This window comes from Brachyistius frenatus, unplaced genomic scaffold, assembly GCF_029030835.1.
Source record: "Brachyistius frenatus isolate BFR_SWC_R1_liver_20210118 unplaced genomic scaffold, ASM2903083v1 Contig_222, whole genome shotgun sequence".
Lineage (NCBI taxonomy): Eukaryota > Metazoa > Chordata > Actinopteri > Embiotocidae > Brachyistius > Brachyistius frenatus.
Window position 1 is genome coordinate 211,008 of NW_027210821.1, and position 23,253 is coordinate 234,260.

The 23,253-nt window shown below is 42.7% G+C and overlaps 1 protein-coding gene across 2 annotated transcripts; it reads left to right on the forward strand.

Annotated features, from left to right (window-relative positions):
* The first annotated feature begins 283 nt into the window (after nucleotides 1–283).
* Nucleotides 284–22,233, forward strand: LOC138633481 (serine palmitoyltransferase 2-like). Of its 2 annotated transcripts, none has more exons than XM_069719731.1 (12): nucleotides 284–749; nucleotides 3,662–3,856; nucleotides 4,792–4,946; nucleotides 6,855–7,003; nucleotides 8,016–8,140; nucleotides 8,805–8,898; nucleotides 9,829–9,934; nucleotides 10,709–10,928; nucleotides 12,075–12,201; nucleotides 14,078–14,213; nucleotides 15,589–15,718; nucleotides 18,447–22,233. In XM_069719731.1, the coding sequence occupies exons 1-12, from the start codon at nucleotides 561–563 to the stop codon at nucleotides 18,564–18,566; spliced, it is 1,746 nt and encodes a 581-aa protein (XP_069575832.1). In that variant the 5' UTR covers nucleotides 284–560; the 3' UTR covers nucleotides 18,567–22,233. The 2 variants fall into 2 exon arrangements, with proteins under 2 accessions (XP_069575832.1, XP_069575833.1); XM_069719732.1 differs by having other exon boundaries at nucleotides 284–719.
* Nucleotides 22,234–23,253: the final 1,020 nt, after the last annotated feature.

Genomic DNA, 23,253 nt, shown 5'->3' on the forward strand with positions numbered 1-23,253 from the left:
CTTTTCAAACTTTTCAATTTGAGATGATTCATTTTTATTTTGTATTATTTTTACATTAGTCTACTTCCTGACTCTTGTAAATGCCGCCAACATTGGTTTTGTTTTTTTGTTTGTTTTTCACCTAATAAACTCTTTTAGTGGAAAAATCAAGTTCACGTCCTTGAAACCACGCCACTTTATCAGCACGTGGCCCCGCCCCTCCGGCCGGCACTGATATGATGGTTTACGGGGCGTTGATTTCCGGTGTTCAACGTCTGGATTTCCAGGTTTCACAGTGTGTGTGTGTGTGTGTGTGTGTGTGTGTGTGTGTGTGTGTGTGTGTGTGTGTGTGTGTGTGTGTGTGTGTGTGTGTGTGTGTGTGTGTGTGTGTGTGTGTGTGTGTGTGTGTGTACGCGTGTGTGTGTGTGTGTGTGTGTGTGTGTACTACGTGAGCGTGTGAGATAGTTTGTAGCGTGTGTTTGTAAACGTTGTCCGCTCGGATACTGTCACCGCGTTGCACCGCAGGCAGCCTCCGTGTTCCTGCATGCGAGTTACCGTCGCCGCTCCACAACCGCCCAGCAATGACTGAAAGCCCCGCGACCAAACCGGCCAACGGGGATGTGTGTCAGCGGGTGAAGAACGGACTGAAACCGGAGAGGAACGGCTTGGTGAAGAGCCTCCACCATGAGCGGCAGCCCAAGCACCACCACCACCACCACCACCACCCCGACGAGGAGGAGGTGAGGCCCGGGATGGGACGGGGCGCAGAGGTGGGTGAAGCCGGGGAAGCGTCTACTGTGTGGGACCCGGGACAACCGGGCGATGCTGACATTTCCGTTAACTCCTGTGTTATTAGGATGTGACACGAAGGCAGCTGACCGAGTCCGGCTGCTGCTAATCGGACAATTTGCTGTCATCGAGTGCTGAAGCCTCCCCACTCTTGTGCAGAGTAAACGCCAAACTCCATTAAAAATAGTCTAGTTTAAAGAGTGTTTGCTCATTTCTTCCGTCACATACTCCCTCTAAAGATGAATCAAACTACTCGTTTCAGTCATTACGACCCGGACTTTAATTCGGCTGAATAATATTTGCACCAAGCTGCAAGTGCACTCTTTAAAATCTAAACTTTCTGAATAGGCTTCGTGCTGCTGTCCGCTGCCTCCTTAGCAGTTTTGAAGGGGGGGGATGTGGTTTAACATAAAGGCGGGTGTGAGTGAATTGTAACCCTGGTTAGTGAATAGTAAGTGTGTCAACTCTAAGACGACATTTGGCCAAGTGTCTGACTTTGATCAAACAATTTATGGAGTACTTTAAATGCACATATCATCAGAACCAGTCCAGCAGCTTGGGACAGTTTACATCCTTCTGCGTGTCAGATAGAATGGACTTTGCAGGGTTGCATCCTTCATTGATTGTTGTATTAGTGTGCTTCCTCTGGTGTTTTGGCTTCCTCCTTCCTATTTCAAACACGACTATAATGTTCCCTGTTTTGGACTCGTTTCACCTCGTTCTGTATCGACTGCAGTCTTCTCACCGTTTCAAATGTGTGGCAGTAAAAGTTTGAAAAAATTCCAAACACTCACAAGCAAGACTGAAACTGCGAAGAGTTTAGTGACCAAGGAGGCGCTGAAGCAGTGCACCTGTTCACTTCAAGCTGTCCACTGAGACTAAATGCACGCTGGGAAAACAGGTTTTTCCAAAGGGGCTAATGGAATTTCCACCCTTGGGTGCACCCTCTGTAACTGTCCCAATTAACGGGTCCCCTCTGACTCTGTGATCAGATGCAGTCACACACATTCAGACTCACAGATATGTTGTGACACAAAGTGTTGTTATATGTCTTAGATTTTTTTTTTTTTTCTCTCTAAAACAATTCTAGTTGTGATTGTTGAGTAAAATAGGTTGAGTGTTGTTTCTTGTCTCGTCGGTAGACATTGTGGTGGCGAGAACGCAGCGAGTTCCTTCTGCTACACTGGCTTGGTAAGAAACCGAGCGCCTGGTGACCGACGCTCAGCTGATCAGAGTTCATGCACATGTCAGTGTTTCTACTCTGTAAGGTATTTGAGAGTGAGAGAAGCATGACTGGTCACATGTAGTGCCTATTAGCCATGAGTGCTGCGACCAGCACGATGGGGAAGCGAGTTGCACAATGCCTGTTTCTCTTTCTGTCCATCTGCTTATCGAGATAGAGAAAAAAAAAACTATGCCTGCCCGTCCCTTATTTGGCTTGCAAATCTCTCCTCTCGATGTTTTCCTTCTGTATAGTTAGTGCACAGCTGGACCAGAACCTAACACTGTGGGCTTATCTCCCTCCCACTTGCAATTTGCCTGCAAAGAAATCTCTTACACAAACCTCAGCCAAGCATAACAGAAGATTATCTAAAGACAACATGACACTTTCCTCCATTTAAGGTCTTAACGAGACCTGTAAACATGGAAATGGTGGTCATTGTGTCGGACTGTGGAACAGCCAAACAATACTGCTGAAAATGACTTTTTAAATGATCAATTAATGTAAGAATGATTCTCTCCATCAGTAGTTTTTGTGTATAAAAATGATATTAAGGATAATGGAAAATAGCCTTTTATAACCTCCATCGGTGTCTCAACATAGTTTCTGGTTAACTTGATGTAGATTGACTGATTACTTAGAAGTGTTCAGGAACACATATGATAAGGAGAGTTAACGCATTACACCCCAAACAAAGATCACTGCAATAAACAAAGCAATCATGATGTTGTGGGATCGAATCCTGAGTGTCAGATTTGACCTTTCTTTCAACACTTTGTACAATATGTGTTAAAATTGAATAAATGTAAAGGAAGTGTTCTGTTCAACATCTTCAAAGTATCACATCGGTTACTTGGTTTGTGCCGAGCGACTAAAATATACTTTATTGAGGTATTTAAATTTCAATTAGTGACATTTAAAATGAGAACAAATGGTGAAATCTTTCTTGCATTCAGGCCTTATTTTTAAATAGTGCAATTAAAAGCACCTGTATTATCAATGTCCTCACTGAGACCTCTTGGTTAAAGTTTTTGTAATTTATTAAATCCGAATGCTTTATTGTTGCATGCACTGGATGCCGTATGCAAACTACATTGTCTGTATGAATGCTACACGAAGACTGAAAGATTGTTGATATATTAAATAATCAAACGGTGTGCAGGATGTTTTGAAGCAGCCTACAGATAAGCACAATATTTCAGAGGCCCGTACCAGAGGGGACATTAATATGCAATGACGTGCTGCTTTTTGTTCTGAGATCCGAATCTCGTAGCTCCCATGTTGCACTGTGGGTGGCAACATGTGACCTTTTTGTTTATATTTTTAAAAAGATTTATATGCCGAATTAGCCATTACCAGTTCCTTTTTGCTGTGTGCTGTTGTATGAAACCGACAACAGTCAATGAGTTACATTGATAGTAAAGAAATGTTAAAACCTGATGATTCCAAGCTCTGAATCATCCGATGCACATGCACGGAGTGAGTTACTCTGCAGGCTGCAGATTGAGCCTTGTTTAATTATGATTATGAAACAGCCATCATTACAAGATATTGGGCTTTTTTTTTTTTTTTTCATAGATAAGTGCATATTTCCTGCATCATATTTAGATTTTAAACATCCAAATCATTCATGTTGTTTCCGTACATTTTCTGATTTCTCATTCTGCGCAGGTCCACGCAGCGTCACGCCACGCCAGCCTGTACAGCCGTCCCTTCATCGAGTCCTTCGAAGAGACGCCCATGCTGGTGGCCGTCCTCACCTACATGGGCTACGGCATCCTCACCATCTTCGGCTACCTCCGCGACTTCCTCCGCCACTGGAAGATCGAGAGGTGCCACATCGCCAGAGAGAAGGAGGAGCAGAAGGTAGGAGAGAACTTAGTCTTTTAAAGGAAGCAGGAAAAGATCAAAATAACAACATGAATGCAGGAACAGGTGGACAACAGTCATCGAGACAGGCAGGTTTGTCTTCAGTAACGATCCTGCTGGTGTTTCCTTCACACTCAGAGACTCTTTGGACACAGTCAGCTGATAAAGGCAGCAGTCGAAGCACTCGCATGCATCATGCGGTCTTCACACACGTTACCCGTTTCAGGTGTCGAATGGATCCGACGTGGGACGACGAGCTCTAATCCGTTGCCCGGTGACGGGACGGTTGCCGTGGGTGACAACAAACGGAAAGATGAGCTTTGTTGTTTCAGAATGAACCACCGTGATATTTGCACACCGCAGAGCTTCTACTCCAAACACCAGCACATCAAATTCAGGCTCTGATATCGCAAACAATTGGAGTATAACTTCAAACTGGATGTGCGCAAAGGACGCCAACCTGACATCTCCGCCAGAAATATTCTTCTTCTCTGCAGAGTGCGATGTGCATACTTCAGATTGCATTTTCCTCCGTGATGGAGCACATTCAGAGCGTGTCTCTTACCACTCAGATTGTTTTCAGCGTGCTTCGTAATGTTTCATAGTGCAGCCCATTGTTGAACGTATTTCGTTACGTTGAGGAAAGGAAGCTTGTGGGCTAGACGTGGGGAAGTCATTAAATCACCCCGAGGACGTCTCCTCCAAGAACCGAGGAAAAGGACTTCTGTGTGTTTAAATGTCCTTTTTAAAGGTTTTAACTCTACAGATTCATTTCTTTCCTGGTATTTCTTTGAAGTTGCTGCCTGGTTTTATAACACGTAAAAACAAATACTAATGATGACCAGTGAAAGTCCTCCATCCACTTCCCCTCCGGTCATGCGCTACTCTGTACATTTCTTATTGTGCGTCTCTCTCTGTTCATCCATGTGCAGGACTTTGTGCCACTCTACCAGGATTTTGAGAATTTCTACACCAGAAACCTTTACATGCGGATACGAGACAACTGGAACCGGCCCATATGCAGCGTCCCGGGAGCCAAGATGGATCTGATGGAACGGGCCACCCACGACTACAATTGGACTTTTGAGTGAGTGAGACAAAGCTTCTCCTCAAAGTGTGTAAATATCGTTATCTGCAAGTTAACCTCGAGGAATTCAGGGGCACAACAGGAAGCTACAGAGCTAATCAGTCCCTCCACAGCTGTTTGGGATTGTTACAATCAGAAATAAATACTTTTTTGCGGCAGCTTTTCTAAAAAAATTGCGATTTAGTTTTAAGTGGATTTTTTTTTGCAGTAACATTGCTGGAATTAGTGAACATTTTTTAACACTACCTAATAAAGAGTCATATGTAATCTGTTCCTATGATAATTAGCAAACTCAACATCACAAAAATATTTAAATCTTTTTTTTTAAATGAGTTATTGAACTTGAAGTTACAAAAGATTTATAAGTGGCGTAGATTTACAAAACAATCGGTGGTTGAAATATACAATACGTCAGCTTTAAATCATATTCATTCAACACATCGGCCTTCTGTCTGCACAAAACAAGGCGCAGTGTGTTAAAGCTGGTTTGATATATTCTTTATTCCCATCATAAGACTGCATTTCCCATTAAAAACCAAGTGCGTTCCAGTTTTTTCCGGTCAGCCACAATGCGGTTTGTTTGGATGATGAGATGAAGAAGAGCCTCGCTGACTCTAAACGAGGAGCTATTTCTGTTCATAAAGGGAGTTTTGTTTGAAAAGCTTTACTTTCTGCTGTAATATAGTGAACTTTTTGCAGAAAAAAATCATTGCAAAATTGCAAGGCCCTGCACATATTGTGGAAATTGCTTTATTTGCATTAATTATTGAAATCTGAAGATTGTGATTTCCTGGAGGGACTGGCTAATACTCAAGCAAGCATTAGTTTCAGTTTATATCGTGGTTCCTGCCTTTGTTATTAGTCACTGAAGGGATCATATAGGACAAAAACCAGGATCATTTAGAATAGAGCTACGCTGATCCAGGTTACTATTAGCTTGTTTCAGATACATCAGTATCTGTGTATATGCTGTACAGAAGTGCTAATTTCAGATTAAAAGTGTGATGTAAAACAGAAATGCTAAAAATCCTCTCGGTTAAGCAGCAAATGTTTTGGAATTATTGTTTGATAAATGACTTTCTGCAATGAAGCATTGAGCTGTCAAATATATCGGTGTTGTGCTGATATCCTGAGATCAGACTAAATATCATCATCAAATCGTGAAATGATAAAAGAGTTGTCTTTGACCACTTAATTATGGTTATTTATCAAAACATAATTATTTAATTTTGTCAATAGTCATTCCTACAGTATTGTTGTAAAACTGCTAAAGCAACCCTCCCTGGACACGTTCGGCTCACAGCTGCACCTGTTTGAATGATGTTGTAGGTGTAACCTCCCCGTCCACCACCCCCCCCCCCCCGTCCCCCCCGTCCACCTGTGTGTCTTGTGTACAGGTAATAGCGAGTTCACATAGACTGACATCATAGTTCAGCATATTTGTAAATTGCATCATACCTAAGTCTTCCACCTAGAAAGGCCAGCGTGTGAAGGCCTGTCTTTCCTGATGTCTCGGCAGTAAACACCAGAGAACCGGATCTCATCAGCGTCGGTCTGCAGCCAGTTTGAAATGCAAATCGGTCTCTTTGTAAACAGCAGATGAACCTGAAGCGAGTTCCCGTCGGGACTGACGGCGGCGACGGATGTTCTTTTCTTTTCTTCCTTTTGGGTGTCACGTGTAGTTTTTACACGCGTTATATATCCGGTACTGTATCTTGAGACGACGACGGGCTGAGAGGGACGGCGATCGGACACACCGGAGAATCAAAGAGCGCTTTGTCGCTATCCGGCCTTTCGCCGCACTGGTTTTTAATTATCTGTGTCGTTTATGTTAATTACAGCAATACGCTTCCAAAACCATCGGCCTCCTCCCTCTGATGGCTCCCTGTGTGTGTTTATCTTCTGCAGGTACACCGGGCGGGTCCTGCAGGACGTCATTAACTTGGGTTCCTATAATTACCTGGGCTTCGCTGAGAACACCGGTCGGTGTGCTGACGCTGCAGCCCGGGTCACCAGGAAGTACGGAGTCGGAGTCGCCAGCACCAGGCAGGAGATCGGTACAAACACACAACACGCACAACACGCACAACACAACACGCACAACACGCACAACACAACACGCACAACACGCACAACACAACACGCACAACACGCACAACACAACACGCACAACACAACACGCACAACACAACACGCACAACACAACACGCACAACACAACACGCACAACACAACACGCACAACACAAACAACACGCGCGCACAACACACGCACAACACGCACACAACACGCACAACATGTGCGCACACAACGCACACACTCACACACACGGTGTGTAGACCATTAACAATTAGTCGACGAATCAATTAGTTGATTGACTAAAATTAATGACCAACTATTTTGATAAATGATCAATAGTTTTAGTCATTTTTAAAAATGAAACGGTTTCTTTCTTTTATTACAGCTTCTTAAATGTTCATATTTTTTGCTTCCTTTGGTCCTCCATCTTATCAAACTAAATATCTGTTATTTATTTATTTTATACCACTTTCTTGTTTTTTGATGAATCGATAAGAAGCACGTCTGACAAGATCCAGATCTCCATGAAGGAAGTGAAGGAGGCCATCTGGCTGCCAGAGTCTTCCTGATAAAGTAGACCTGTTACGGAGAAGCTCCGCCCACACTGGGATGTCCACGCCTGTAGTTTGTGCTCCAGACTGTGTTGATGCCTTAAATATACATTACAACAGATAACCCGTAAACACCGAGAGACAGACTGACTGAGAGATTGATGGAAGTTTTATCATAAACTTGCTGCTAAAAAAATAATTGATGTACTTTCAGAAGGAGAAGTTCATCTTCAGGGGAAATATGTTGCTTTTGCTTTTTTGGAAATTCCTACTCTCACTTTTGGTGTTTGTTAACTTTGAATACGAGTGTTTTGTTCTTCTTTTCCAACTCTTGGCAAGAAAGAAAGTAAAAGTGATTCCAACCCGTCTCTGTAATAATAGATTCCTGTTGAAATCTCATTGATATCTATGTATTGCGACTTCCTGTGTGTGCACCTCAGGTAACCTGGACAGACACGAAGAGATGGAGAAGCTGGTGGCTAAGTTCCTGGGCGTGGAGTCGGCCATGGCATTCGGGATGGGCTTCGCAACCAACTCCATGAACATACCGGCTCTGGCTGGCAAGGTGAGACCGCCAAGCTGTGATTTCTTCTGGATGCACATGTTTCTTTTCCCAGTTTCTTATCTGTTTCCAGCCTGATCCCCTTTCTGATTTGTTTTTTCCTTAGTCTGCTATTAAATAAGTGCCAAAGTGAATTGATACCCAGCCTTGTTATTAGTTATTGAGTACAGTCTATAACAAAAACATTGCATAACGTGGGGCTATCACAGGTCACCGATAGCTCCGAACGCACAGAGGCCCAGAAAACCTCCCTCCGGCTCGTATCAGGAGGAAACGCTTCCTGCTGGCTGAAGCGATCGGTGGTGAAAACATAACAAAGAGTTCAGAGCCGTCTGTTTTGTCACGTTGCTGCTGATGTTGTTTGGCAGGTAAAAAGAGAGAGTGGCGAGTGGGAGACTGCCGAACGCTTTTTGTTCTTGTGAAGTGATGCAAACTCGCTGGTTTAAAAAAAAAAGTCATCAGAAGTAGTATAGTAACAATTGGGTTTAATATAAAGTGAACAGCGTTCTCGGTGTAGAAACATCAAATGAAGCTCTGCCCGCTTAGCAGCCGCTAAATAACATGTATTCAACAGATTTTTAAGTGCAGGTGCAATTCTGTCTCGGATGATCCAAACAACTGATAAATCTGAGTTATTAATCATGAACTTACGTCTGGTGTCCTGCAGGGATGCCTGATTGTCAGTGATGAACTGAACCACGCCTCCCTGGTCCTGGGAGCCCGACTGTCCGGCTCCACCATCCGAGTCTTCAAACACAACAGTGAGTCCCAGACGGGTCCTCCTATCAGGAAATAACACATCGGGCTGTTTATTTATTTCTGTCCACACTTAAGTCTGTTTCAGTTAAAGTGGTCGCCTTCATTTTCAGTCGTTGTTCTGATTGTCTGATTGATATTTACTCACTTGAGATATTAATACTTCAGATAAAAAACAAGCGACAGATATTTATATTTACGGAGGACATTTTAAGATGGAAAGCTAAGAGGTAATTAATGAAATGAATGATCATTTCACAGATTTGTTGTTATGGTCCTGGTATTTTACATGTTCGCTCATCTCTCGGTTTACTTGTAATGTTATTGGTGCCATCTGTGCTTTTCCAAATATAAGTTTGCTGCTGAAAAATTAAATCTCTCATCTAAAATCTATCATCATTTTGTAAACATGTTCTTTCAAGATAAACATAATGTTCATGCAATACAATTCATATATTTTTTAAATAAAATAGCCATGGGATGCATGAATTATAAGGTAAAAATCTTTGTGTGTGTAATTAGTTGTAAAAAACCATTTTCCACTGGCTTTACTGAAGCTGCAGCTACATGGATAACAGAGATGATCTGTTATCTTGGTTGGATTTGTAGGTGCCAGATTTGAAGGGTAATTTATCTGGCTCATTTTTTTTGTAACGCTAAAGAGAAAATGTCGAGTAAAAGTTAAATGAAAAATAATAATAAAAAAGTTAAAGTACAATACCTGGGTGATTAGCAGCTAATAGTTTCAGCTACAACTGAATAGATAGAAGAATGATTTCAGTCACTATGACGGTTAATATTCAGCACTTTGGCCTCACTCTGTCTGAGGATGTGTTGAAACTGTAGGCAAGTTCCTCACTTTCCTTTTGAAGAAGCTGACAACAAACTGCATGTGTGCGTACGCTGCCACAACTTTCATTTTGAATAACTGTCAGATATGCAGAGCCTGGAGAAGCTGCTGAGAGAGGCCATAGTTCACGGGCAGCCCCGGACTCACAGACCCTGGAAGAAGATCCTCATTGTGGTCGAGGGCATTTACAGGTATCTGATTCACTTTCTGTACATCACCTTCTCTTCTTCCCTTCTGAGCTGCTCTATGCTACCAGTGCAAAGACAAAGACTAGCGTGTCTGCAGCATTTCCAGTTGTGCTGTGTTTTGTTGGCCTCAAGCACGACACTGAATCTAGGAAGGAAATCATGAGGATTTTAAAGTGGGCAACTCCCTATGAGTACAACATTGCACAAGCAGCAGTTTGATCAAATATGTATAACTGGCAAATATCCCAAGTCAGCTGATTTCTGCTCAACTCTGTGCTGAGGAAAAACAGGTTAAGCTTTATGAAATGTAACAACTCCAAAGCAGTCAGATTGTTTAAACTAGTTGTTTTGTTTTATAGATAACAGATATCAGGAAAAAAGATGAAATGAGAGTGAGCATGTGCAAAAACAGGTTTCCAGAAGCAGCTCGTTCCATCAGGCTCAGCAGGATCAACAGTCCTGAGACGGGACCGTCGGTTGACAGCTGATTCAGTGCTCGGGTGGCTAAACCTTTTTTTTTCTGGCTGACTGGCTGCTGCAAAAACCTGCAACTGTGTAGTAATCTGCAGCTACGAGGTGCAGGCCCACGCTGTTGTTTTCATACCTTCTTATGTCACATTTGAAGCAACATATAAAGTCGGTGTAGTTGTGAACCGTGTTGACAGACAGCTGTTCATTCCTCATTGAGCTTACACCAAAAAAACAAACAAAGAAAGGCTTTCATGAAAGAACAGCGTGTCCTGTAACTCCCCGTGTCTCTCTGCTTCCTCCCTGCAGCATGGAGGGGAGTATAGTGCGGCTGCCGGAGGTGATCGCCCTGAAGAAGCGATACCGCGCCTACCTTTACCTAGACGAGGCTCACAGCATCGGGGCCCTGGGTCCACGGGGGCGAGGCGTGGTGGATTACTTCGACCTCGACCCCTGCGATGTGGACGTCATCATGGGCACCTTTACCAAGAGCTTCGGTGCTGCGGGGGGATACATCGCAGGGAAACGGGTGAGGATCGGAGGACCGGCTATATTTTATGGGCTCTGCCTTTGGGATTTTTTTTTTTTTTTTTTTTTTTTTTTTGGCCTGCAGAATAATTCTGCGTTCCTGTAGGAATGTTCTGACCTCAGAGTGGGAAAATACACCTGAACGCCTGTCGGACCGGGAATATCCGACGAGAAGGAGTTTTTTTTGTTGTTGTTGTTTTTTAAGCTCCAGGAAGTAGGTTTGAGGTCATCGCCATGGCAACATCAGTGGTGAAAGGAGATACACTTGCAAAATTTAAGTCACTTAATGGTTAGTTATATTATGGTTATATTCGGTTGTATTAATTAGAGAAGGGTATTTTGACGATAAGCGATACTTTGCAATTACGCTCATATATTTGTCTCGCTACTCACTGACTACGTGACAGAAATCGTGTCAGTAGGTCAAGAGAGCGTTCAACTCATTTCTACTTTGTTAAGATAATGTCACTTTATCGGATCAAACGCATCATGTGAACGCTCTCAACTTCCCCACTCTCTGAATGCAGCATTAGTTCAAATGAAGCTCACAAGTCACAGACAGTTTCTTAGTTCAGCAGCCCAGAGCCGACTGAGCATTTTATCTCTTTGAGATCAGAGTTTACAGTGACATGTGTCTCATCAGAACAATGTGGATTTACAGCCTGGCTGTGAATTTCTCGTGTATTATATGACTCCCCATCAGCACTTATCCAAACAACTTCTTGTTTCTCATCAGTTCATCATGAGATAGTGACACCTTAAACAAAACAAAAAGGAGTCTTGGAAAGAAAGCTATGAATCACTGGTCCAGAAATGTGTCATCTAATCGCAGGATGTACAGCAGCTCAAGTTGATGACCTGGATGTCTCAGTTTACTGGATTGGATTGAGCTTTTCTAGTTTGCTGAGCATTACGCTTCAGTCATATTTATTACAAATATACTTTTGTCAGATTTACTGGTGTAATATTGTGTTTAAAATTGATTGTAGGTATCTGTTTGAATTATTTTGACCAACTGTTCATGATTTGAATGCAGCTGCGGCTTCTGCCTTGCATGCTGTGGCTGTCATTAAAACAAACAGTAGATCTTCATGCCTGATGTGACGCTGCATGTGTACTCACCTCTCCCGTGTATCTGCCGGTTCAGGAGCTCATCGAGTACCTGCGCTCCCATTCCCACAGCGCCGTTTACGCCACCTCCATGTCTCCTCCTGTGGTGGAGCAAATCATCACTTCTATGAAGTGCATTATGGGAGAGGACGGCACAACGATAGGTAAGCGCAGAGTTGGGGCGACGATGTTGTGTTTTTTTCTTTCGTTTTTGTTTTACATTTTCATGACGTATAAAAATGTTTTCTTATTGAAGCATCGGTAACTTGGCCCTGAAGGCCTTCACTGATTGTGACGCGATGTTCACCAGGATGCAGAGTGACGGCAGGAGTCTGTGCTTGAACTCAGCCACACTGATTCACTGCCGTCCTTTTGGTGTCTACACATCCCAACCAAAAGTACAACACCTTCCCCATCAAATGCTTCTTTTATAAGGTGCTGAAACATGTAAAAGGAGCAGCTTGTGGTAAGGTCAGACATTTTCCTCTGCAGATGGATGAAGGAACTGACAACTTAAAGTCACAATCTGGAAAATCTCTTTTAGTTTCCTTTAAGGGCACCTATGGTGGGAAGCGGTAATTGCAGCTGTGTTTGAAGACTTCACTCTCCAGATATCCAGACAGTTTCACCTGCGTGATGTCAGTCAGTTGACAGTTAGAGTTGAAGAGGAGCTCTTGTTGCGTTACTTCTGTCACTGAATGATCAGTGGACAACGGAGATTTTTTTTAGATTATTTAAATGAAAATCCTCAAGATTATCGTTTTAAACATTTTTATAGGTGAAAATAGAGTTAGAGGGAACATTCACCCTAATCGGTTTGTACAGGATTTATTTCATGCCAAAATCAGCCGCTGTAATTCTCACCATCAGCCACTAGGTGTCAGCGCACACTAGTATAAGGGAGGACAGGCTCGAGGACAGTCAGGAGTCTGTTCTTCAACCACTTGTTCTGCAAAGAGGAGAGTCGACGATACACCAAAATACTGTAGTAACCCTGTTTCAAAGAGTATCAAGATGTCCTTTATGGTCCTCTGAGAGTTTTTAATCTGCCTTTTATTATTCTTGTGCATTTGGAGTTGGACCTCCAAGGCTCCATCTCCTTCACTGTTCACTGCTAAACCTGACCTCCAAACTGTAGACATCTCCAACCTGCACATAACAAATTGGTTGTAACTCCTTGTGGGCTTCAAGCAGCCTGGAAAGAAGCACTGAGGTCCTGTAAAGTTGTAAAACAGATTTAATTAAAGTATTGTATTGTACACGGAGTAAAAGCTTTACGGCTTATTGTGAACGGTTGTGAAATTAAAGCATGACATTTGGGTCTACTGTTACAAAGGCAGTCCATGATAAGTTTTATTCTGTGTGGATCAGTTCTCTGTGAGACCGTTGGACCTACATTAGTGAAAATACTCATCTGGTGTTCAATGCAAAAAGAGCTTTTCAAAAACAAGCGAATCTCCTGATATCCTTTGGGAGAAGTAAAAAAAAAAAAAAAAAAAACCACCAGAGAGAAAGTAAAAACATGATCTCACCGCGGTGCTGCAACAGACGTTCCTTCATCTCGTGAACATTGTCGTCTTCAGCTGCTTGTCAGCCGCCTTCTTTCCATCTTTTTCATCTTTTTAAAGCGTCATCAATCCAGGGCTGAATAATTTCCTTTGTGTTTCAACATCCATAAAGAATGAACACACCTGAGTAGGAGAGCAGTCTGTTCTGCTCTGACAGTTCAAATAGATTGTTGTTGAAACGCAGTGGGTTTTTGTTTTCAGCATCTCTCTTTTAACTTTGAGCAGAAAATTCGCCTGAGAGGAGGTGAAGGATGTATAATGCACTTGTATACTTAACCACATGTATTAATCGATGATGACACATCAGCATGTGATATAATGTACGTGTAACATACTCTTATTTAAGTGACCCAGTAAAAAGTAGTCCGCACACAGCCCAACCCGGGTGCTCATTAAATATGCATGACCCGAGAACATGTGTGGTTAACGTCGCTGTCAGCTGCTGTTTCTGAACCTCTTTTCATCATCGCAGGCTGTGAGCGAGTGCGGCAGCTGGCGGAGAACACGGTTTATTTCCGGGAGAGGCTTCGAGAAATGGGCTTCATCATCTACGGCAACAACGACTCTCCCGTCGTACCCATGATGGTCTACATGCCCGCCAAGATAGGGTGAGACGCCGACGCCGCACCCGACCGATGCTCGTAGATGTTAACCTCTAACCACGACGTGATGAATTAGATGATTAAATATCAGCTTTTGAGGTTTAATGACAAAATCTTGAGTGATTTAGTTGTAATTGCAATAAAATAACTACTTTTAAGTTACACTATGTTTTTATCTCCAAAGAGGCCAGTTTCATCTTTTTTCATAAATGCTGATACTTTTAATGGAAAACAATAATAATAAAAAAAAAAAGGATTCATGTTTATTTTTGAAAAAATGTTTTTTTTTAAATGTACACGAAATCTAGGAAACTATTTCCAAAAGGAAAATGTCCAGTCTTTATATTTTGTCCTGATAAAAATGTCTCGTAAGACTTCCATCCTCTATACAAGTCTTACAGTTGCTCTTTCTTTTCATTAGTGAGCGTGATGTTCACAAAAATAAAATCCTCCAATAAGACCCTCCTACTAGCTTTTTCCTGAACTATATTTCCCGCTCGTCCTCAGTAAATGGTTTCTCAGTTGCCATGGAGATGGAGTAGGTAAAAAGCTCCAAAGTGCCCCTTCAGTCAAGATTTTGTTTTGTTTTGTTTTGTTTTGTTTATGAGGATGTACACGTACCACCGTATTCGTCCAATCAGAGAAAGCCACGTAATCTTCCATTGAGTAGATAACGAGCTCAGTCAGATGTCAGAAGATAATTGGTCAAACAACAGGACAGATAAATGTGCCTGTAAACAATCAAGCTCATTAACTACGTTTGTTCACAACTGGCAAGTGACATCAACCCCACCCTCAACCAAAGGAAGAAAAACAATTAAAAAAAAAAAAACATGAAAATGATTTTACATTACTATTTGTTTGTTTTGGTTTCTTTTTGAATGTGTATTAAAATTTGTATTATAAATATATATATATATATATATTTTATTTAGCTGTTTTCACTTATTTGTTTCCTTTTTACTGACCTGTATGTGATTGTCATTGTTTAGAGAGTTCTGCACACTAAAAACACCACATCAAATGTGAAAATACCCTTCATGCCTAAAAGACTGCTTTAAAAAGATGTTACTGGTCCAAACGGCACACGGCCATCACTCATGACATCCTCAACCTCCCGTTTCTCTTTTGTTCTTGGATGTACGGAACCTTTTTTTTTTTCTCTCCTTCTGTCTTGATGAAATCTGCACTGTGCCCTCACATCATGTCCTCTGTGTCTCCTCATGTCTCCTCGTGTCCTCTGCATCTCCTCGTGTTTCCTCCTGTCTTCTGCGTCTCCTCATGTTTCCTCTGCGTCTCCTCGTGTTTCCTCCTGTCCTCTGCTTCTCCTCGTGTCCTCTGTGTCTCCTCGTGTCCTCTGTGTCTCCTCGTGTCCATGTAGAGCGTTCGGTAGGGAGATGCTGAAGAGGAACATCGGCGTGGTGGTCGTTGGTTTCCCGGCGACGCCCATCATCGAGTCGCGGGCGCGTTTCTGCATCTCCGCCGCGCACTCGAAGGAAATGTTGGACGGGGTAAATAATCATTAATACAATAATAATAATAATAATCCAAAATAATAATCATGTTGTTAGAAAGAAGAGAAACTTAAAAATGTCTCTTTAACATTGATTCAGAAAATGATGAGAACATACTGAGAGAAGAAGGACTGAATATTTGAATGAAAGAGATTTCACAATCTTCCACAGGATCCACCTGCAGCTTTTCTCTGTTTTACACATCTCCAAAACATGATTTTTATATCGCAGCACCGGTAGCTGCAGTATAAAAGTATATTTTTGTATTGCAGCACCAGTAGCTGCAGTATAAAAGTATATTTTTGTATTGCAGCACCAGTAGCTGCAGTATAAAAGTATATTTTTGTATTGCAGCACCGGTAGCTGCAGTATAAAAGTATATTTTTGTATTGCAGCACCAGTAGCTGCAGTATAAAAGTATATTTTTGTATTGCAGCACCAGTAGCTGCAGTATAAAAGTATATTTTTGTATTGCAGCACCGGTAGCTGCAGTATAAAAGTATATTTTTGTATTGCAGCACCAGTAGCTGCAGTATAAAAAGTATATTTTTGTATTGCAGCACCGGTAGCTGCAGTATAAAAGTATATTTTTGTATTGCAGCACCGGTAGCTGCAGTATAAAAGTATATTTTTGTATTGCTGTTGACTGGTGTTGTGGAGTCGCGTCTCGCTGCCACGCAGCAGAAGAAGTCCGGCTGGAATCGTTTGTATTCAGTTGAAAACTCTCCTGGTTGTTCGACTTCCTCTAATTAGTCCGACTTGTTGGTCTCAAGCCCGGCTGAACTCAGCTGTGTCACTTCTCCTGAGTTATAGTTCCCGGCAGCTCCGGCTAATTACTGGACTCGTGCACGCATCAAGTTTTTTTTGTCAGTCTTCCAGCATGTAGCTTGTTAGCTAGCAGGAGTCCAACAAAAGAGCAGAAGTGTGCAAATGATAATATTCTGGTTCCTGTCTGGGCTGATGTCTTTTTTTTAAATTATTTTTTAAGTTAGTCTCTGTAAAGTTCGGGTTTCCTGTTCCAAAGCACCGTAATGACCTTTGAGCTGTTTGAATGGAAGCCGGGAGACATTAAAGGGAAGCAGGGACGTCCAGCGGGTGCAGACACTGTCTTGTGATTGGCGGGACGTCGGTAAGATCTGTCGTGACCTCCAACGAAGTCCCTTCAGACCTGCTGAGTCAACTCCCGGCTCGGCGGCGGACATCCTCACATCCCTGCTGTCGCTCTGGGACCAGCGGAGCAGCAGGAGAAGTCCTTGTTGAGTTTCGAAGCCGACGGTCGGGCGTCCCTCCGCAGGCCGACGTCGACCTGCTCTCCAACCGTCCGGCTCCGCCCATCCTGTCGGTTTTCATTGACCCGCTCCTCCACTTCCAGTCTCAAACCTCCTCCCGTCCTTTTTCTTCTTTTCTTTTAACTCAAAGTAGATGAAATCGTCTCTCGTGGAGGTTTCCCGTTTCATTCAGGCGGTTCAGTTGGTGTAGATACAGACCGCCGTGTCATCCACTCCTGTTTCTCTTCTTCAGCATAAAAAAAAAGAAAACGAAATGGAAGTAAATCAGCAGCAGACGAGGAGTGGGAGCGTTGTGGAGCTTTTATCTGTCATGATGTTCAAATGTCTCTCCGTTAGCTTTCCTCTCCGTATCACTCTCTCAGGCTTTGAAGTGTCATGTTGATTTGTGTGTTTCTTTTATCCGCTGGTGAGCTCGTCACACACACACACACACACACACACACACACACACACACACACACACACACACACACACACACACACACACACACACACACACACACGAGTTCGGCAGCCTTCAGCAGACGTTCAGTCTTCAGTGATCTGCCGTCACTTTGACTCCGGCTTCGTCTGCGTGTCGGTTTGGTTGTAGATCCCACGTTGGCTGTAATGTGAGCGTGAGCGGTTGTTTGTCTGATGGATCGTGTACATGAGGCAGCAGCAGTGACATCACCTGTTGGTTTGTCAACGGCCGTTATGAAGCCGAGTTCAGATTTCGGCCGGCGCCGTTTGGCTAGTTCGGAGCGGGACGTGACCATATTTGGACGATACTACGTCCCGCCCGCCGATAGCTGGAACCTGACTGCACCACAGACCTGTCAATCAAACAGACACGCCCCCAAAAACAGGTCTTCTTGAATCTTCTTTTCTAATGAATGAGGGATTATTTTCAGATGGACCTCCAGAAAACTAATAAGAAGGAGTGACTTTAGCTAACAACACCGAGATAACTGATGGACACATTTTATTCACTTTGGATTTGATGAGAGAAGTTGAATGGGAGTCTATGGAGCCGGAGGCTTTTTGGAGCCGACCTCTAGTGGCACTCGCTGGTATTGCAGCTGAAGACACTTCTGGATCGGAACCATTTTTCTGAGTCAGACGCTACGAACACTTTTATATTCAGTCTGTGTCTCCGACCCTGTTCAGGATGAAGCCGGTGTAGATGAGAGATGGACGGGTGGAGGAAAACTCGCTGCTGTTAGGAAGACACATCTGTATGAACTCATGACCTTCTTTGCTTTAACAAGATGTAGGAATGAAAAATGTGACAGATCACCTCAGTGTTTTTTCTCCGTTTCGGCCCGGGTTTGTGATTTAATCTTACGAAGACTGGTGTGTTTTTATTTCCATGAAAATCTGAATTTACATTTGCCGCAGCCGCATATTGCCCTTCATCCTGACAGCTTTTTTCCCTGATATAAATGTCTCCGCAGGCGCTGAGCGTCATCAGCGAGGTAGGAGACCTTCTTCAGCTCAAGTACTCCCGTCACCGAATACAGCCGACGCCGGTGCGGCCCTTCGACGACAACGTGTACGAGGACATCGACGACTGATTGAGACGCTCGTCGGCTGAAGTGTCACGAACCAGATCCACCCCGGACAAACACAGGAGCGTCGAGACGGATCACGAGTCTTCCAGCAGGACCGAGACGTGCGTACGTGTCCCCCTCGTCACTCGCTTGCCATGATAACGTACCCCCCCCCACCCTCACCCCCACCCCAACAAAAAGGAAAACACTTCCAGCTATCATCTGGTTCTACTCTGCCTTACGTAAACACACATGTGAACACACACTGAAAATAGCACCTCTGCTTTTTCCTGTGTATTTGTTTTTTTTCACGTGATTGTATGTCGCAGTCAGTTCTGCAAATATGTCCGACGTTATGAGCTGCTGACAGGTTGTTGGTTTTTTTTTTTTTCATAACGGATCTGAGGTGAATTTAACGCGGTAAAGTTTGACTTTTAACCAACAAGTTCTTCCATCCAGTGCTTTTCACATCAGTCATTATGGCCATAAGCAGAAAGCACTTGATGTTCCATTGTTTGCACAGTCAGCAGTTTCCAACCCCGTTAGCCTGTTTGCTGGCAGGCTGTCATACAAAGACTCCTCTGAAAGGCTCTCCGAAGGACACTTAGAGGTCATAATGCTCGTCGATGCTCACATTATTCTTTCCTTCCATACGTAGCTCGTATAAACCGGTTATAAAAACAGCAGTTCAGAGTTGATTGCACGCCTCCTTCCCTCACATGGAGTCAAGGTTGTTTATTTTACATGTGAACTTGAAACCTCGGGAAATAACCTCATTCCCTTTCTTTCTTTCTTTTTTTTTTAATTTGTTTTTTTTGCAGAGATGTAGATGAGAAGATCAGAAACACTTTCATGTCTGTATGAGAAATCTGAAGCCAGAGCCTGCAGGCAATTAGCTTGGCTTGAATTGCCCGGACTGACACCAGCGCCGGGTCAGTACAAATGTGCCAAAAAGGGATCCGAGGTACAACCGACCAGATCAATACCACTCTTGTGTCTGTATATGAAACACGTATGAAGCAGGAGTCGGAAGGCAATTAGCCTGTAACTCCCCATAAAACCACAAAACAACCTTTTTACATTTCTCCTCTTAAAGTCATTAAACAAACAAGAATCCACCTGTTGGGTACCGAAATGTAAAAAGGGTTCCTCCAGCTTCCAGTCTTTCAGCTGAGCTAACCGCCTGCTAACTCCTGCTTCATATTCAGCATGAGGGTCGTTTCAATCTTCTCATCTAAAGTTCAGCGGCAAAACAAAGAAGAGAAAAGAAAACTTTCCAAAATGTTGACCTGTTTCTTGTGTTTGGGGCCAGTGAAGTGATAAGTTAAATGTCTAATGCCGGCTATAGTAAGCTACATTACTTCGCATTATGTTGTACTTCATACGAGCCTTGAAAAAAGCGTATGAAAGTGATGCTTGAGAACTTGTTTTCCTCTTCGGGTCAGTACAACAGTGCCAAAATGGAAACGCATAGAAGTAGAACTGAGTAGGATTATTCCTGATATACGTGTGGAAGAGTAACTTGACCTCATCCAACAATCATAGGCTGATATGTGTTTAAATATATCTGTATCTGCTCTCGATGGAAGAATGAAGCCACTTTTTTTTTTTGTCTCACAAATCAACATCGAATTCATCTTCCAAACATTTAATTGCAATTTGCAATTTCATTCTGTCGGTGCTTTAATCGCAGTACATCTAATTATCCTGTTTTTGTATTTTAACTTAAATATACAGCTGAATTGTAGCTCAAATAAATCCACCAGTAAAAATCCCACTTTTCAATTCAGGTTTAATTCAAATTAGTAGTTGAATGCTGCTGTTGGAAGAATAGAAAGAAATGTTAATTAAAACTTGAACGGGGAGTTTTATCCCTTAAACGTCGGCTCCACGTCGGTCTTCACACTGCTGTTACACGTCACCGGTGTCCATCATGTGATTGTATGTTTCCCCACCAGGATACAGCGTCTCTCTGCTTGAGCCATTTTTCTTCCTCACAAACAAAAGTTGATTTTTAATTTTATTTTGGTTTTGTATATATTTCTAATTGTGCATTATTTACATCCGTGTTTGTTCGTGATCCGTCTTCTTCTCCGCTGAACTTTGTTGGAGCAGCTTTCAATCAGTCGAACGGCCTGAAGATCATGTCAGCCTGTGAGTCAGGAGGTCACGTGTGTGCTTGCGTGTGCTTGTGTGTGTTTGCGTGTTTGTGCGCGTTCATCCGCAAACAAAACGGGGACCAACTCGTCGAAGCGTTGTCCCGCTCCGAACCTCCACCGGGTTCCAGCGTCAGCGCAGTTTAACGCGTTTTTACCTCCTCGAACGTCTGAATTATTCCAGCTGAACTCGTCCGTGTGTGATTCAGCGCCGTTTGTCACGTCCTTCATCTTCTCCTCTTCCTCTCTCTGCTTGGTTATTAGTAATAACCTCGTTGCTTCGTGTCTGATAACGTCGCCTGGTAAAACAGTGCTGTCGTCGTGCCGTCACAGAAGTCATTAACGACTTTAATCTGTGCGTGCGTGTGCGTTGGCCGTTTTGTGTCCCTCCACACCCGCCTTTTGAACTCTGGGTCTTCTCTTTTCTACGTTGTGCTACTGAGCTTTGGGACAACAACACTCCTTAATGAAGGCAGCTAGAAAGAAAGACAGAAAGACAGAAAGAAAGGAAAAAAAAAAGCTACAAATCCCACCTGCATTGGTTAATACTTGCATGTATGCACACAGACAAGTATTGTATAACCCCTCGGTCTTCACACTAATGCATGCACAGCGAGTCGTTCATCGTGGAAGCTGCTCCGCACCGCAGCTAGCGGTGCTCCAACATGTTCCGCTCGACGTGACTTTGAAGTGAACAGCTCTGTCTGGGATTGAGGGAGATTGTTTTTTCTTTTCACATTAATGTTTCTCTGTTACTGTAAATGGGAAATCCCTGTTTTGATGTCTTTTCTGTAGAAAACCCTGAAACTTGGATCACACATGATTGTCCACGAGCTGAAAGCTTTGTTACAATACACAGGCAGAATGTTTGTTTTTGTTTATGTATGTTTACGTGTGCACAGAGGAAAGTCATTCAATTATCCTCTAAGCAGGCATTTAGAACATATTTTAATATCAAAGTATAACGATGTAAAAAAAAAAACGAAACCTTACGGCCCGATGTCTTAATGATGCAGCTCTGAATATAATGTAAATTAACGATAAACACAAATCCACTTTGTTTTTGAGAGACGCACAAAAGCAGAACAACCTTCACGCCTTTGTTGCTGTCAGACGGCAAGAAATGCTCCGACTATTTTGTACAAAGTTTATATTGTTTCTCTTAAAAACGAGCTGTTCATAATTCATATTTTGTTTATCATGGAGTAACCTGGGAAGTCGGAGTGCGTGCAAGCGACCACACGTCAGATGATTATTTTCTGATATACAGTAGTGCCTTTGAAGAAAACGTTTTTTCTAAGAATCGCGACGATGATAAAGTGTCATAACTCGGATTGTTTACCTTTGACCTCTTTTACAACGTTGTCCTCAACAGTAATTATAATTAGCACTGGGTGTGTTGACTAATTGCCATGCATTTGATCGTAGAAATAAAATGCACTATTTGCAACATATCAGCAGAATATTAATAAGTGTCACCCCTGTCATATCAGTAGGTCATTAAAACAATAAAAAATAAAGCTCTTTGGAATTGACTTCAGTTTTGTTAAGACTCCTTTTTAATTATATAATCTGTGCACAACCTTTAACCTGCACACTGTCCTCGCTTCTTGTCTCTGTCCACCATTTAGGCCAAGTGTCCTGGGAAAGTAAATGAAGTTGGTTTTATCATCATTCATATGCTAATTATCTATTTATAATCATTTTATTTCATCGATCTGTCACTGAAGACTTTCGTTTAGGAACGTTGGCGACTTCCTGTCTGTGTTAAACGGTATCTTTTTTTTTGTCAGATGTGACCAGATCCGGGCGAGGGAACGTGTGCCATTGTGTGTTGACGTGAAGAGGTCAAAGGTCAGAGACCCAGGCCGTAAATTAGAAACCGCTTTCTTCTCTTCAAGGTTGATCCGTTCACTGGAAAGACTTCTGTTTCATAATCTTCTGCACACGGTGCTGACGGGATGAGACCGTGAAGCTGATATAACTGACCGATGACTGTACGCTTTGTCAGCAGGTGTATTTGGTGGTGACGTCTGGACAAACCAAATCCGATCTGTTGACAGGATGGACGGTCTGTCCCAAGGATCTGATCCGAGAAAACTATCGGATTTTCCTGCAGTCTGAACGTAGTCGAACTCTGAGTTGGTTTCAGAAACCTAAAACATAATATTAATGTAACGTTTGACATCCACAGCAGGTGTTTCGTGTTTTTCTTTGAGTCCGGGTCTGTTAATAGCAATTAGTTTGAGACAGTCCACAAAAAGAATTTGCAATCTCATGTCATGAGAGAGTCAAACTTAGATTTATTACTCTACTGCAATAAAAATGTCAAGCAATAAAAGGCCTCTGTGAGATGTTGCATGTCCTGATTTGACTAAGCAGTTTGAAATGATCCAGCTGTGCACATCAGCAAAGACGGTCCATTCAGAGGCCAAAAAGATCATTGTGGAAAAAAACAACAAAGGAAACATCTGAATCTATCAAGTTTGTATTTTTGCCAAATAACACGTGGGTTTTAAGCTTCTGCTTTTAATGTGTTGGGTTTTTGTTTTTTT

Excerpts from the sequence above, each read along its gene's own strand:
- LOC138633481 (XM_069719731.1), top strand. The coding sequence starts at position 561 with ATGACTGAAAGCCCCGCGACCAAACCGGCCAACGGGGATGTGTGTCAG. Across the intron at positions 8,899-9,828 it reads CCGAGTCTTCAAACACAACA|ATATGCAGAGCCTGGAGAAG; the intron begins GTGAGTCCCAGA and ends AATAACTGTCAG. Across the intron at positions 9,935-10,708 it reads GTGGTCGAGGGCATTTACAG|CATGGAGGGGAGTATAGTGC; the intron begins GTATCTGATTCA and ends TCCTCCCTGCAG.